Here is a 16,203-nt window from a genome sequence, read left to right as displayed (position 1 = left end):
ACAAAGTTACAATTGAATTATTCTACTCGTCGGTCTGTTGATTTGACCCTTTCTTGCAGCTCTATATGTTATGTATAACTCAAATGCAATGCAGAGGTTCTGAGAAACAATATTTTAAATGTTTGTATGCAGAAGTCCACAATCCCAATGCATTAATTTAGCATAATCTTATCCTTCCATGAGACTAGTGTCTGTAGTCTGGTGAATCCTGAATATATTTTTTAACCATCAGATGTATTATTTTGAACATTAGATAAGTGGACTCATTTTGAGATATTAGAACAAAAACATATGCAAAACAAAGAACTTTCAATGTTTCCATTCAATAATTTATTAAAATTAGAACACATGAAATCATACTTTAACAATACAGTAGTTCATGGGCATATATTACTATGTTTAAATTAGAAATACATTGCAATCTATAGTTTCCTTTTGACATAGTCCATTCATCAAGCAGCTGCAAAGTTCGTGTGCTGCACTGTCTCCTCACATGATAGTAGTAGCAGTAGCACTGTGCTGCTCATTCAAGAAAAAAAGAAAAAAAATGCATTCCTGCTTAACAGTTAAGCGTGAGATTCATTTCACGAGTCCACAATGTTCCCTTATCCACGCATGGGTGCGTTACGACCCATTATTAATGTCCGCCTCGACATCGGTGAGAGGTTTCCAGCTTCCCCGATGTGAAGTGAAACTGCAAGTCCAACACCCACGCTGCTGCCGCCCTCGATTCCCCTCCATCAGCGCTGAGAGGCAGCAGCGACTCCCCACTCGGCTCGCTTTCCTACCGCACCCCCTCCGCCACCGCCGGGCATGTTCCACTTCGCAAAGGAAGAGAGCGAGTCCCTTTGACCATTTCCTCGCAGACTCCCAGCACTTGAGCCGCCGCGGGCCGTGCCGCGCGGCAAGTCACCGTGCGATGCCTCCTTGAACGTCGTCCTTTATTCTCGAAGAATGACGTCTTCAGTTTGCCATTAACGCTTTCGCTTTACCTTCCACCAGTTCGTTCAACGCTCCTGCAGTGCGAGGTACGGTACCCACTGGTTTTTGCAGCGACTCTCTTCGCAGTAGTTGCCGACTTCTTTCAGTGCTTGGCATTTCAGTGAGTCGACGTGGGAATTCTGAAAGCAAATAGGAGGTAAAAGGTTAGCAATTCGATCAGTACACTAATATTTATTTGCGAAAATAGCGCAATGGCAATTACGGAAACTACAGATATTCAACCGGCCAAAGGATTTCCAGTCCAGACAAGCGTTAACGTGTTAGCTACGACACTAGCCGTATTTGCATAGGTAATGCGCAGGACCTAGTTATTCAAAGTAGGCTTACTGGTAAAAACTCGATGGCTGCTGCCGAGAAGTCATCTGAACATAATGCAGCTCAGTTTCAGCAAACGCTAGTTTATTTAAAACAGTACTGTGGTCAAAAACGAATCGATACATGAAACTGCTGTACAGAAATGCGCCGCAACTTAAGACACTTACGGTGACAAGGAGGCAGTGCAGGTCCTTGGCTTCGTTGGCGTTGCTGTCCGCGTTGTTTGACTCGCCGAGGACTTGCCCCAGACGGCTCACGCCGGAGACGCGCAGGATATTGATGTCGTTGTCACAGCAGAACGCCTGGATTAGCGTGAAGTGGATCTGCAGCGCGATGTCGTCTTCGTCCTCCTCGTCAGTTGCCAGCACACACAAAACCACACTGTCCGGATCGCTGTGGATCACAAAAAAAAAACGCACATATTAATGCACTGGTCGAAACAATGTAATAAGGCTACATGTCAGCATTTGTAGGCACGTCACTGTAGCTATATTTGCCATGTCAATGTATTAATTGAAATATGAACAAACATTTTTTTAAGTCTGACATTTCAGTTGATAGCGGTACAATTTGCGAAAAAGAAAACGGTACTTACACATTCATGAGTTTTGCAGATTCGTAGACTCCGACCGTGAGACAGTCTTGTCGCTGGGCGGCCACCAGCAATTCTTCTAAAGCTTGACCCACAGACTCCATTCTTCAAAGGGAAAACATTTATTAGAATTTGCACATGGAACATGTAAGCTACAACGTCAAAGAAAATCTAAACGACACAAACTTGCATTCCCGTAGCTACATCTACAGTTAAAAATAATTTCGTGCAATGCATAAACTTTACAATAACAGCGTGCATGCTCATATTCCAAAGCTGTTCTAGTGCATAGGCTACATAGAGAAGCGATACGATCCTACAGGTTTTCGGTAGTGCTTAGATAAGACTCTTACCTTTTATCGGTAATGTTGCATCCAACAAGTTCTTCCAGAGTCATGTTGAATTCAAAAGATGTTATAATCCACAAATTGTAGGATAAACTCCAGAATAGGCTATAAATTCCCGAAAAGAGTTGCAAGGCTGTTGAACGCCGTTCACAAGTAATCCAAGTTGTTCAGCGTTGCGTAGTTTCTGTGTAAAGTCATCCAATGCTCCAGCCACTGTAATAATGCAGACCAAATCGTTCTTGTGTCAGCTCGTTGTGCGACTTCAACCCGGCGATACGCAGTATTTATCTGTTTTTCGGGTGGGCGTGGTTTGTCCTGCTGAAACGGTGTTCTATTGGCCAGCCTCTCTCGATGGACTTCTCACCCTTTACAATAATTGGACGGTTTTTTTAGAGGATCTCCAAGGCACACGTGGGCTTGTTTCGATAACCTCGCGTCCCTTGTTAATATATATATATTTATTTATTTCAGTTTTCAGTTCCAAGGAATTTCCTTAGCGCTCACAGTGCGCAGTTCTTCTTTTTTTTTTTCAATTTCAGGGAAACTGAACGTGAGGTAGTCAGAGGTGTTAAACGTTTTTGCACAGCCATACACCAGTTTGTACACACTGTACCTCTCCAAACATGCACATTTGTTACATAAAGGTCAAATTGATCTACAATAATAAATTATTAGTGTGCCGTCAGTGTGTTTTCAAACAAGCAAATTGCGTGCATTTGTTTGCAGGTTTTGCATTGTTGCGCGGTTGCTCTATGCAGTTGGGAATACGTTGAAGGCACCTTGTGCGTTTTTATTTTTTATAGCACCTGCCTTTCCTCGTTTTTTAATGGAGACAAGCAGTCGGGTGAATTGCCCTTATATTGTGCAACTGAGATAACAGTAGATTAGCCTGCTCTTACACAGTATCCTCGAGCTCAACAAATATCGTCTCTTACTATGCAAAGATGATTTTTTTTCGAATGACAACAACCCTCCTCCAACATCCATATTCTTGAATGTTCCTGAAATTATTGGCATGTATTACCTGGAACTTTCGTCCCTCGTCTGCGCTCCAGTTCTGTGTCTAATTATAGGCACTACTGTCACAAGATCAGAGCTGTTTACGAATAGCCACAACAGGATCATCTTATGTTATGCAGCAGCGTTACAAAATCAGAACTAGGTTTCCAGAACATTTCTTTCCACAAGTCTCTCCCCCCACCTGCGTTGTATAATGATGCGTCAAACAATTTCATGATGTCGAAATTAATTATTTAAAATGTAATCTTTTAAATAATAGTGCACACCAGTCGTACAAGGAGCACTGCGGATGTCGAAATCGGGGGTTTGTTGCGTTGTTGCATTGTCTGATACTATTACTGAACATATTGACACGAAAAAGCAAATTCTCAGGTCTTCGTCAGAAAATAAGTGCTGGTGCCGCCCCCTGGTGGTCACTACAACATATAGTGGAGTGGAACATGTTGTAACACGTTGCAATTTGTAAAGTTTCCCGGCATTGGTTCCTGTAACCCACGCACGGGGTTACGTTCGGTTCTTGTTTACATTATTGCTTGCAGCGTTTAAATGTTATTTTATTTTTAAAACCGTTATATTATACATGCCACATACATCCAGCGTCAATATTTCTATTTTATTTAGAAGTTGGTGTTTAATTGCTGGTTCAATTTGCAACTGCAAAAGGCGAAATGTAGGTATTCCACTTCAGTGTAACAGAAGTGCTTAAGAGTAAGTCAGAGTAAAAGTTCAAATTAAAAATATGGATTTAGTTATGTCTGTAATTATTATTATTATTATTATTATTATTATTATTATTATTATTATTATTATTATTATTGATGTATTTTACGAAATACTTGGTCGTTCCTTTTTTCTTGTCAACGAGCGTCATCTTGTGGCCATTTAAGTGTATGACGCTGTAATGAATCACATTGTAGTTAAGAGACTTAAATAATACGTTTTTAATTTTTTAATTTTTTAGGCCTATATTATATATAATGCATTAGCGTAATAATCTTGGCAGAATTAATTAGCCTGTTGGTTGAAATTCTCTGAGGAGAAAACAGCGGAGGACAAGCTACGACTACCCGTGAATTGCAAAGCATGTTCATGACAACAGCACCGACAATATTGACTCGTATTCTCTAATAGGCTGCTGGTAAACGCGTATAATTTACTGAAAACAGTCAAACGCTGGCTTTTACGTGGTTACTGAATGGCACATCTCTTAAAGGCTACGAAATGATCATCTTGATTCCTCCATTTTCCATTCTTCATTGTCCATAATTATTTTGCATACCATGGCTGTATATTTTTCCATGTAGGCCTATGTTGTTTTAAAGGGTTAGGGGTTTCGTTGTGAGTTTGCCTCATAGCCCTGTGTTCTCCTTCCAAGAGACGCGTGTGTGCAGCGACGTACAACGTAGGACGGTTGAGGCAATTCGCTTTCATGCAGGTAGTGATTCACGGAGATGCGTGACTCATTTGGCTCGAGCTGGGAGACGAGGAGTCACATCACTTTGATTAGTCATTGGGTCATCTTACGGTCCCACCTACAGGCTGTGCCGTGTTAGAACCATCCCAGTGATCATGTAGAAACAAAGTCGCTTGAATAGGTTATAGCCTACCAAGTGAAAACAGATAGAATGTAGCTAGATAATAGAAAATAATGCGGTATTAATTATTGATGCGTAACGAGTTTGAATTCTGCTGTTTTGTGCAATGCTCTGTTAGCTGTTTATTCATGATGAAAAGTTACGTTATTTACGTTGCAATAAACAATGTTGCAACGTAATGTAGTATAGCACGATCTAATTGTAATAGACTTCTGTGTCACAGGTAGTCCTTTGAACCGCAATTCCCAGTGATAGGGAATTTTCTAGCTTTTCCAAATTGATCTGGGACACACACTATTTTAGCTGGAAACCATAGCAACTGTGTCCTGCTCCCTGCGAAAATTAATCGCGATTGCGTATGTGTGTTACAGGCTAAAATATGTCTCTTTAGAGGGTTCAAAGAGACTACCAAACGAATAGCAGAAAAACGGCATTCAGTCGTGAGTTTGTGAGGGGTTATTCAACGAGTGTCAACGAGAAGTCAATGTCGTGTTCTTAGAACATGGAGTGTTGGGATTATAATAAGAAAAGAAGTAGTCCATTAAGATCAGGAACTTAAGTTGGCGTTTATCTCTAATACACACAAAGTGCAATACTCTTTTTTAACCATTTCACACGGATACGGACACAGGATGTCCTGCTGTGCCTGTTAAGGTAATTACGCCGTTTATTAACCTCCTGGTTGACTCACTGTATTGCTGTCGATCACTGGCATCGCCTTGCCTCCGTTTCCCCTTGTTTACCCCCGGGGAATATACCTCAGAACCCCGGAATACACATGGTCAAAAAGTTCAAAGAATTTACGCCTCACCTACCGTGTGTGCATGAGAGCGCAGCAATGTGAAATAATCGGTATACGAATTCTCTAATCTATGAACAAGTTTTCGTTAAAATAGTCCTGTTAGAGAGAGATATATATTATGTGTGTGCTATGTCTTTGTAAGATATAAAGCACTGCATGTCGTGCTCTTGTATATGCAATGCTGTGGAGTAGTTTATATCTCTTATACCATGCTACAACTAAATGCGTGAAAATGAGTTCGGATACAGTTGCCGATATCTATCAGTTATCAAAAAACATAAACTTCATAAACTATTTGGCCCATTGTTTAATAAGAAAGAATTGCACTGGTTAGCAAATAACCTGAACAACCACGGAATTCCACTTTACTGGATGACTGAAGAATACATTTAGTTGTGAAGAAAAACACCCTTTCAACCGTTAAAAAGATCAAGAACACTCCAGGATGTAGGAAAGGGTGTGTCAAAGACTACCACAAAGAGAAGATTACACCAGCATAACCTCAGAGGGTTTTTTTTTTCCACAAGATGCAAAGAAGAAGTTTGCTGAACATTTGCTTATATGCAAATACAGAGTTGCGCAGTTCTGGAACAAAGATTTGTGGACAAATGAGACAAGTACTAACCTGTACCAAGGTGAGGGTAAGAGGAGATTGGGGAGAAAGAGAGGAACTGCCCATGATTACAGTACATGTAATCATGGGCAGTTTACAGTTCAGGGTGGCACGGATGGTGCAGTGGGTAGCACTGCCGCCTCACAGCGAGGAGGTCCTGGGTTCGAATACCCGTCAGCCGGGGCCTTTCTGTGTGGAGTTCTCCCCGTGTCTGCGTGGGTTTCGTCCGGGAACTCCGGTTTCCTCCCACAGTCCAAAGACATGCAGGTTAGGCTGATTGGAGAGTCTAAATTGCCCATAGGTATGAGTGTGTGAGTGAATGGTGTGTGTGCCCTGCGATGGACTGGCAACCTGTCCAGTGTGTATTCCTGCCTTTCACCCAATGTATGCTGGGATAGGCTCCAGCCCCCCTGCGACCCTGTACAGGATAAGCGGGTTAGGATAATTAATTAATTAATTAATTAATTAATTTACAGTTCATTAGACTAAGCAGGAGATGATCCTCCCCTGGAGCAATGCAGGGTTAAGGGCCTTGCTCAAGGGCCTAACGGCTGTGCGAATTTCATTGTGGCTACACCGGGGATCCCTAACCAATACGCTACAGGCTGCCCCTGATGTTTTGGGCCTTCATTGGAACTGGTTACTTAGCTGCTCAGATCCAACCAAATGCCTCAAAACTGATTGGACTGCACTTCACCTTGCAGTAAGACCGTGGTGACCCTACACATACAGAGGTCTAAAAAGTGGAATGATCTTCACTGGCGAACTCAATCACCTGACCTTAATCCAATTGAATATGCTTTTCACTCGTTGATGACAAGACTGAAGGCAAAAAGCCCCGAAAAACAAATAAAGAAATGATTTATGGACCCCTAAAATGGGGGACTATGTATTTAAAGTGTTGTAATATCACCTGATATGGATGTAAATACCATCATACCCTCAAATTAAAGCTGACAGTCTGCACTTTAAGGTCATATTCTTTGTTTTATTTCTAATGAAATGTTCTGGAGTACATATCCCTACAGAACCATAAACTGTGTAGTCATTTTGACCACAAGGGGGTGACATTGCCCAGGCGTTCTGTTAAATGAGAGGCTGAACGTGAGGTACTTCAAGTCCCAGTGTGCAGTGCGGCCAATACCACGGGAACACCTGGGTTGCCAGGTTTGTAATTCATTTTTCGCTAAACTAAAAATGTCAATATACGCTCCTTGCTAATACAACAAGCATAACCGTGTTCCTTAGTAGCGAATTCATCTCATGATAAAAAGCAGTGGTTGTTTCCAAAATTTGTGTTGCAATATGGGTTTAGTGTTCTCGTCTTTGACAGATGACGTCACGTTAAATTGGCACTTTGAAAGTCTGGAAACCTTAATTCAGACTTTTACACACTCGCGGGAATTTGAGTGAGCCGTGTGGATAGTCGGATGTGGCAAATTGATGTGGCGTTAAATATAATAACAATCTAATTGATTATAACTAGTATTTTTTTCAGTATATCTACACATGGCCGAATGTCACGGAGATATTGTTTTTCGAAAAGACAGAAGCGTAAGTTTCGTTTCCGAGTTTTAGGAGGGTTAGCAGCGTAGCCAGTTTGGTACGTTAGCCTGTTTAATCTAATGTAGCTAACTAGCACAAATGAGCCATAATCATAATGCTAACTAACGTAGGAAGTTATGAACTACGTAACATAAGAGTGTTAGTTGGCTAGCTATGTTCTTTGTTTATTCAACCAGCTAGCCGATCTAGTTAACCTGATAAAAGAGCTTGCATGAACCTGTATGTCATTTCAAGATTAAATAAACAAGTTTATTTATAGTCATGCAACAGATAATTGACTTCTGTTGACCTTAACTTGACTTGACCCATTTCTGTAAGTGATTTGTAATCTTCGCCGACTAATTGACTGCAAAGTTACAATACGTGTCTATGGCTTACTTTATAATGAAGGCGATGGACGCTCTCTGCAACCAAATGCACGACTTGATCATTTAACTTTAGATACTGTTGTGCAGTAAGTTATGTCACGCCTTTTTTCGAGTTCGTTATTTCTTTCATCCAGGGCGTCCTTTAGATTTTTTGATTATACTAGGCTAGGGAAGTAAGCAAGTGAATTAGTGCGCAATGTCTTGTCGAATACATGCAATTATGAACGAGTTTAGGTATACCAGTAAAAATTATTACTAATGCTTGCCTCTTTGTGTAGGCATGTTGTTCAGCAGCAATAGCAGATGACAACTCCGCTCTGGTGAAGGCGTACGACAGGGCGCTGAAGTCTTTTCAGGTAGAGCCAGATTAATTTGCTTGTCACATCAACATTTCAATCTTGCATCAGCTGTCAACCGGTAGCAAAGCAAAACGGCTTGAATGTACCGTCTTCACAAATTTCAGTTAACAAATTCTATTTGAAATCTCAACGGTGTGACTTGTGTCTCATTCTCCTCGCGTAGAAAGGAGTGATGAGTGAAGGAGAGGATACCTCGGATGGACTGAACGAAATGCCGAAATCTGGTGAAGAGAGCAAGGCGGCGGAAAAAGAAAGGACCACTACATGTGTAAGACGTGAGACCTACAGATGTGTTCATGAAAAAATGACACCCCTGCAGCATGTATCATACGCGATATTGACTGCATTTGTGGGTTTATTATTTGTAATAGTCCATACAGTAGATTCGGTTGATATGAAGTGAAATGAAAGGCTTGAATCTATGAAGTAAGCAGGGCTCAACGCTAAAGTGCTAAGCTAAAAGAATTTAGGAGCACACTAGTGCTTACCAGTTAGTATTGTAGATATGTGCGCCTAAATTATTCGTCCAGTTAGTGGACATCAATTTTCAGGAGATTCTAAAATGCTAGCATTGCAGTGCCCTGGTATGTTTGAATACGGATCAGTTGCTGAGCGTTTTTAAAGCCGTGTTGTTTCCGTACAGCAGCCGTGGGCAGTGGGGTCTCGCTGTCGTACCGTGTGGTCGGAGGACGGACTGCTGTATCCCGCAGCGCTAGTGTCGGTGGAGGGCCAGCGCGGCCGGGTGAAGTTTGACGGCTATGGCAATGAACAGGATGTGGAGCTGAGCGCTCTTCTGCCTGAGCATTTAGATCAGCCATGGAGAGAGAAACGAGTAAGAAGGCCTATCGCCCCGTTTACTTCTGCTGTTTGTAGCTGGGGATTTTTATAATAAGCTTTATTTAAATAGCACCTTTCATACATGGAATGCAGCTCAAAGAGCTTGATATTTAGTCATTGACATTCAGCACAAAGCTATTAAAAGTCATTATGAAGACAAGACATTGTCAATAAATCTTTTTATTTTTGTTTTTGGGATTGCTATTATGATTATCATTTGATGGTTATTATTATTATTGTTATTATTCAATTGTTTTTATTTTACGTTGCACCTGAAATACATTATGTAATAATTGGGCAGCCTATAGCCTAGTGGCTAAGGTGCTTGACCTGGAAGGTTGGTGGTTCAGGTCACCACAGCCTCAATTAGATCAGTGTAGCTGTTGGACTCTTGAGCAAGGCCCTTAACCCCACATAAGCCCCTGCTTAGTCTAATCTACTGTACGTCAATTTGGAAAACTTCAGCTACATAACCAGTGTAATGTAGGATCCTGGCTGTGTAGGTAGGCAGCGGGGTTTCCCTGTTCCCAGTGCCACCTTCAAGCGCAGACTGACGACTCACTTCAAGCTGCACCTCTCCCTGTCCCTCCCTACCTCCCTGTAAACCTTAACTGTTGTCTTCACTTGTGTTATTTCCTTGTATCATTAGGATGATACCTTTGCTAGTTTTGTTTGGTTGGGTAAGCAGTTTATTCATGTATTTGCATGTTGCGGTATTACTACAAAATAATAACAATAAATCTATTTTTTTTTTAAACTGATGATAAAATAGGCCCTAGTCCTTATCTTTGTTGTACAGGTAGCAGTTGAAATTGTACTTCCCTCTAGGGTCTTTCAGCGCACTTATACCTGGTTATGGGTATGCTCTTTGCACTTTGTTGTATGTAATGTAATGTAATGTAATGTAGTGTGATGTAATGTAATGTAATGTAATGCAGTGGGTCATGGGGAGCCGCTGTCGGGCGGTGTGGTCGGGAGACGGGCTGGTGTACCCGGCGGTGCTGGTGTGGAGGAAGGGGGACCGCGGCAGGGTGCAGTTTGAGGGCTACGGGAACGAGGAGGAGCTGGAGCTGTGCGCCCTGCTGCCTCCGGAGGAGCGCAAGAGAGCCACGTTACCGCAGGAGGTGAGAGCCACTTTAGCGCAGGAGGTAAGAGCCACGTTAGCGCAGGAGGTAAGAGCCATGTTAGCACAGGAGGTAAGAGCCACGTTAGCGCAGGAGGTGAGAGCCACGTTACCGCAGGAGGTAAGAGCCACGTTAGCGCAGGAGGTAAGAGCCACGTTACCGCAGGAGGTGAGAGCCACGTTAGCGCAGGAGGTAAGAGCCACGTTAGCGCAGGAGGTAAGAGCCACGTTAGCGCAGGAGGTAAGAGCCACGTTACCGCAGGAGGTGAGAGCCACGTTAGCGCAGGAGGTGAGAGCCACGTTAGCGCAGGAGGTAAGAGCCACGTTAGCGCAGGAGGTAAGAGCCACGTTACCGCAGGAGGTGAGAGCCACGTTAGCGCAGGAGGTGAGAGCCACGTTAGCGCAGGAGGTAAGAGCCACGTTAGCGCAGGAGGTAAGAGCCACGTTAGCGCAGGAGGTAAGAGCCACGTTACCGCAGGAGGTGAGAGCCACGTTAGCGCAGGAGGTAAGGGGATTGAACCGCAATATAGCCCTCGCGGTTCGATCCTCCGCCCTGGGTGTGTCGAAGTGTCCCTGAGTAAGACACCTGACCCCCAACTGCTTGTGTCGAGCTGGTCGATGCTTTGAATGGCAGCCTAACGCCGTCGGTGTGTGAATGGGTGCGAGGCATCAATTGTAAATGCTTTTGTCTACATTGAATATGTGAACGTATAAATGTGTGTTCTGGCAGTGTCTGGCTTATTAAAATAAATGAACAGTCACACAACATGTTTTCTGTTGAATTCAACAGAAGGTTGATTTCCACCCAAGCCAACATAATGTTGGAATGGGAGTGTTGTTTTTTGGTGAGTGAGTTGGCTGGAAGACGTTGTGAGAAAACCCCCTCCTTTCTAGGTGCTGAAGACAAGCCCAGCTAGCAGCAGGAGCCACGGCAGTCACACAGATTGGAGGAAGAACGAGAAAGAAAACACCACAAAAAAACAAGATCCGACATTCGCCATTCCACCAGCCTGCACCACTGTGGGTCTTAATGCTTGTTATCCTCCACCTCACTTCGTGCTACTCACGTCCTGTAGTTCTGCTTTCCCTCCACCTCACTTCCTGCTACTCATGTCCTGTAGTTCTGCTTTTCCTCCACCTTACTTCCTGCTACTCACTTCCTGTAGTTCTGCTTTTCCTCCACCTCACTTCCTGCTACTCACGTCCTGTAGTTCTGCTTTCCCTCCACCTCACTTGCTGTTACTTACTTCCTGTAGTTCTGCTTCTCGTCCACTTGACTTCCTGCTGCACACACTTCTCAGCAGTTATTCCATACTTTGCAGGTATGTTTGTGAACTGTGACTGTGGTGTTTGTCAGGATGGGAACAGGGGCAGGGACAGCTGCCTCGGTGAGCCTGTGACGGGGCAGAAGGACCAGGGGAAGTCAGGCAGCTGCAAAGAGAGGCTGATGGGAGCCTGCCCTCCACCCTCTCCTCCTTTTGACTTCTTCCCTCCTGTACCTCCCAGATTCTCTGCGGTGAGAGACCAGTCGAGACCTTCAGAATATAATGTTCTAACTGACATTTTTGACAAAAATTGGTTGCAGTCATATGTTATGGTAATGCATATATATATATATATATATATTTTTTTTTTTTTCTTCAGAGGATTTTGATATTATACATTCTGAGTACTTTTAGGGTGTCTGTCGTTTTGATCTATGAACAACTGCCCGACATTTTAGTTTTGCCGTGTTCGGATGTGAAAGCTTTCAAGCTCGATATCTCAAACTATTCAGAACGCAAATATAACCTTATAATTCCAAGGTCACGAAGTGCCTTTGCTTGCACTCTTATTTGGCCAGTTTCCTAAAGGCTTACCAGAGGCTGTCCTTCTCTTTGTCCAGCCAAAAGCACCCCTTCTCAGTGTAGGTACAGGCCCAATGGCCCGATGATGAGATACTGCCATTGCACCCTTGAGCAAGGCACATAACCTGAATTGCTTTCGTAAAAATATCCAACTATATAAATGGATATACTATGTAAAGAAGATTAGATGGTTGTGTATATGTTGCTCTGGATAAGAGCGTCTGCTTTAGCATAGGATTGGTTGTCATCCGGTATGCATTGGCAGAAATTCCTTTGCCGCAGTCAGTGGGCTGATTACCTCATTGTTAAGCTCATTGCGAGAGGGCTAGCAAAAGCAATTTCCTCAAGCGTTTTCACCTACTGACACAGCCTCAGCTATTAATGTTACGGTTATAGCCGTGAGCTAATATTGATATTACATCCCTTCCAGCTGAACCAAGAACTAAATGAGATGTGAGATGATCAATCTCTCTCTCCCTCACTCCCTCTGTCTATCTGTGTCTGTCTGTCTTTCTTTCTGGATATAGGGATGATATTGTGGTACTTGTAAAGACCAGACTATTAGTAAAATTTGGCTGTTCTACCATTATTTGACAGTGACAGTTGTGGGATGTATCAGTCAGTTTCCTTGAGTGTAAATGGTAAATGGCTGGCATTTATATAGCGCCTTTATCCAAAGCGCTGTACAATTGATTATTCTCATTCACACACTGACACACCAACGGCGATTGATTGCCAGGCAAGGCACCATCCAGCTCGTCGGGAGCATTTGGGGATTAGGTGTCTTGCTCAGGGACACTATGACACACCTGATGCGGGATCGAACCAGCGACCCTCCCACTGCCAGACGACTGCTCTTATTGCCTGAGCCAATGTCGCCCCATTTAATGTTTAATGTTTAGAGTGTAATGTTTACAAAATGATAAAACAGTTTATTTGAAGAGCTATACAAGTACATAAGAGCTGTACAACTTCTTCATAAGCTCTACGTAAACACTTATGTCAATAACCACAAACAGGCATGTGATGTGTGATGTAAACCTTGATGCAGCAAGTGACACAAGATCACTCGGTATGTCATGGTAATGTCGCTTGCTGCAATGTAGTGCTTATGAATGCACTATAGTGCTTATGAAGGACCCTTTAGATAAAACTTTCCCTCATGTTCCAGCAGGATGTCTTGCCATCAACGCCTCCCCCTCCACCCCCACTGCCGGGTGTTTTCCCCCCATGGGGGAGCCCTGGAGGGGGTTGGGAGGGGCTGGACCCCGATATGTCTTCTCTCTCCAGCATGCTCCTGTCCTGGTACCTGTGTGGCTACCACACCGGCTGCTACATGGTGAGTTCCCATGTCATTCATCTGACAAATATTCCTCACCAAACAGAGCCATGTTTTTTTTTCCATAGTGGCTAAGGTACATAGGACTGGGATCCGGAAGGTTGGTGGCTCAAGCCCCGGTGTAGCCACGGTAAGATCTGCACAGCTGTTGGGCCCTTGAGCAAGGCTCTTAACCCTGCATTGCACCAGGGGGGGGGATTGTTCCCTGCTTAGTCTAATCAACTGTAAGTCGCTTTGGATAAAAGCGTCAGCTAAATAACAAATCATTATTATTATTATTTACTATAATAATAATGATATTATTATTATTATTATTATCATTATTATGTGTATGTGACGACCTGTGATGTGATATGGCTGTCCCACCCCTGGATGCCGCTACCTTGCTGACCCATGACCTGCATTCTAGGCCCTGCAGCAGGCCAAGGCAGGTTGTGAAAGTGTAGACCAGGAGACGCACAAACCCGACTGCTCGTATGGGAAGCACAAACATTAGAGAGGTAAGCTTTCTCAGTAACATTTTGAGCAGGATTCATGAACGCAATGCATGTAAACGGCTGTATTCATACGTGGATTTTTACTGTACAAATATTAGGACTTGTCATTCAATGTCTGTAATCTTCGGAATTAGTATGTTGTATCAGTCTCTCGCACATGCCTAAATGGTAAATGGTTGGAATTCATATAGCGCCTTTATCCAAAGCTCTGTACAATTTATGCTTCTCATTTACCCATTCACTCATATGCTCGCACTCACACACACACCAACAGCGATTGGGTGTTATGCAAGGCACCAACCAGCTCGTCAGGAGCATTTGGCATTTGCCTGGTCTTCATCACGCCCAGCGTCTGTGCACAGCTGAGATACAAAGGAATTACACAGGAATTGCACCGGGATTGCCTGTATTGGCCTTGAAGCGAAGGCTGCTTATTAAACCCTTTCTCCCTGTGTTGAATTGCAGCCTGCGGCATGGTGCGTATAAGTAACAGTGGGAGAGAGGTCACTGCTTTATAAGAAGGATAACCCATCCTCCTGACATCAAACAAGCCTGACTGGGGGAGAAAAAGAGATGTGGGAGTGATGGGGTTTGAGAGAGACGACAGCCCCAATGGACCAGAGAGAGTTGGGACCTGTGAGTCCACAGGAACTTCACCCAGGCGACTTCCTGTCGATAAAAAAAAAAATCCATCTTGGTTTATGTTAAAGGAATTTTCTGAAATGGTGAAAGCGTCGAGAGAATTTCTGGATGGAATGTGTTGTATTCCTCGTGCCTGACGTTTTATACGGGTCTTCAAAACACTGCTCTATAGAATCGAAAACCTTGGTTGATTTTTTTTTTTTTTTTTTTTAAAGACATACATACGCCCATACTGTTGCAAAAAGCATCCTGGTGTTCATGAGTGTGCAGGAGATAAAGTGGCCTTTCTGTCTTTTAAAGAGGATCATTTGTTTGTCTGAGCAGAGCGAATTGGATGATTTAACGAATTAAACAACGCTGCAAATATTTTTATCTGTCTATCCATCTAACCACATTCACGTTTTCCAGAACTGTTAAGTATAATGCGATTTGTTCAAAGAAAATGAATTTTCCCTGAAGTTAAATTAGTTGTTCAAAATTAATAAAGGGGAAAAAAATGCTTTTGATGTCATCATTTCATTGAATGTGATTTGGGGCAAAATTAACAATCTAATAAAACTGAAACGATACTGTTGTATTTTGCACGTTCAAATGTTTTTTTGGTAAAATGTATAATCTGTCGTCATTTTTTTTGGAATTGTAATATAATTAAATTAAGAACCTGTACAACATGACGCACTGTCTGGCTTTGACATCAGACCTGAATTCCTGCCGTGAACCGCTGGCTGAGACATCCACACCAGAGTCAATATTTGACCCGTGAAATGATTATGAGAAGATATAAATGGCTTGGGTTATCTTGGAAAGGCAATTGCTTGAAAATAAGGGTGGTCTGTGCGTGTACGTGTCTATGGCGGGGGCAGCGGGGGGGCACCTCTTTCTGGACCGCCGGATCAGTTTGTGACGCAGGACTCTGGAAAGGTCGCGGTGTGCAGATTAGAACCGACTCCTGGTCGTTGATTGATGTCATCAACTGGTGTCTGCCGTGTTCTGGACAGCAGGAACTGCGAGATCCATTTCCTCTTCTCATTGAAGCCTAAAATGTATTATGTTTACTCTAAGAAAGTTAGTATGCGACACAGACACATTCTGTAAACAAAATGTACCGAAGAAAAAGCCAGATAACAGATGGTAGGAGTGTGAATGAAGACTGAGAATGAGAATGCCTGAGGGAAATAAAGGAGTGATTTGTTCGTTAAGAATTAAATAATGCACATTTCCATTGAGAGCAGACGTTTCCTCTGCTTTTAGTCAACGAGGTGTCAGCTGAGATAGCCAGCGAGCGTTTCACGCAATCAACTAAGACGGCAAGAATAATTATCCTGTAATTAAAGGTTAA

At 43.0% G+C, this 16,203-nt stretch overlaps 2 protein-coding genes across 4 annotated transcripts; one reads left to right on the top strand and one right to left on the bottom strand.

Annotated features, from left to right (window-relative positions):
• Nucleotides 1-307: 307 nt before the first annotated feature.
• Nucleotides 308-2,500, bottom strand: LOC133126459 (growth arrest and DNA damage-inducible protein GADD45 beta-like). The gene is made up of 4 exons (XM_061238717.1): nucleotides 2,263-2,500; nucleotides 1,913-2,014; nucleotides 1,485-1,710; nucleotides 308-1,121 (listed from the first exon to the last, which is right to left on the bottom strand). The coding sequence occupies exons 1-4, from the start codon at nucleotides 2,304-2,306 to the stop codon at nucleotides 1,008-1,010; spliced, it is 486 nt and encodes a 161-aa protein (XP_061094701.1). The 5' UTR covers nucleotides 2,307-2,500; the 3' UTR covers nucleotides 308-1,007.
• Nucleotides 2,501-7,688: 5,188 nt separating this feature from the next.
• LOC133127327 (survival motor neuron protein-like) lies at nucleotides 7,689-15,441 on the top strand. Of its 3 annotated transcripts, none has more exons than XM_061240118.1 (10): nucleotides 7,689-7,840; nucleotides 8,499-8,576; nucleotides 8,743-8,847; nucleotides 9,226-9,411; nucleotides 10,355-10,540; nucleotides 11,434-11,559; nucleotides 11,897-12,055; nucleotides 13,558-13,725; nucleotides 14,135-14,225; nucleotides 14,688-15,441. In XM_061240118.1, the coding sequence occupies exons 1-9, from the start codon at nucleotides 7,796-7,798 to the stop codon at nucleotides 14,219-14,221; spliced, it is 1,140 nt and encodes a 379-aa protein (XP_061096102.1). In that variant the 5' UTR covers nucleotides 7,689-7,795; the 3' UTR covers nucleotides 14,222-14,225; nucleotides 14,688-15,441. The 3 variants fall into 3 exon arrangements, with proteins under 3 accessions (XP_061096102.1, XP_061096100.1, XP_061096099.1); XM_061240116.1 differs by having other exon boundaries at nucleotides 9,223-9,411; nucleotides 13,561-13,725; XM_061240115.1 differs by having other exon boundaries at nucleotides 9,223-9,411.
• The last annotated feature ends 762 nt before the right edge of the window (nucleotides 15,442-16,203 follow it).

Source organism: Conger conger, chromosome 4 (assembly GCF_963514075.1).
Source record: "Conger conger chromosome 4, fConCon1.1, whole genome shotgun sequence".
In the NCBI taxonomy this organism is placed as follows: domain Eukaryota; kingdom Metazoa; phylum Chordata; class Actinopteri; order Anguilliformes; family Congridae; genus Conger; species Conger conger.
This window is presented reverse-complemented; position numbering and strand designations above follow the sequence as displayed.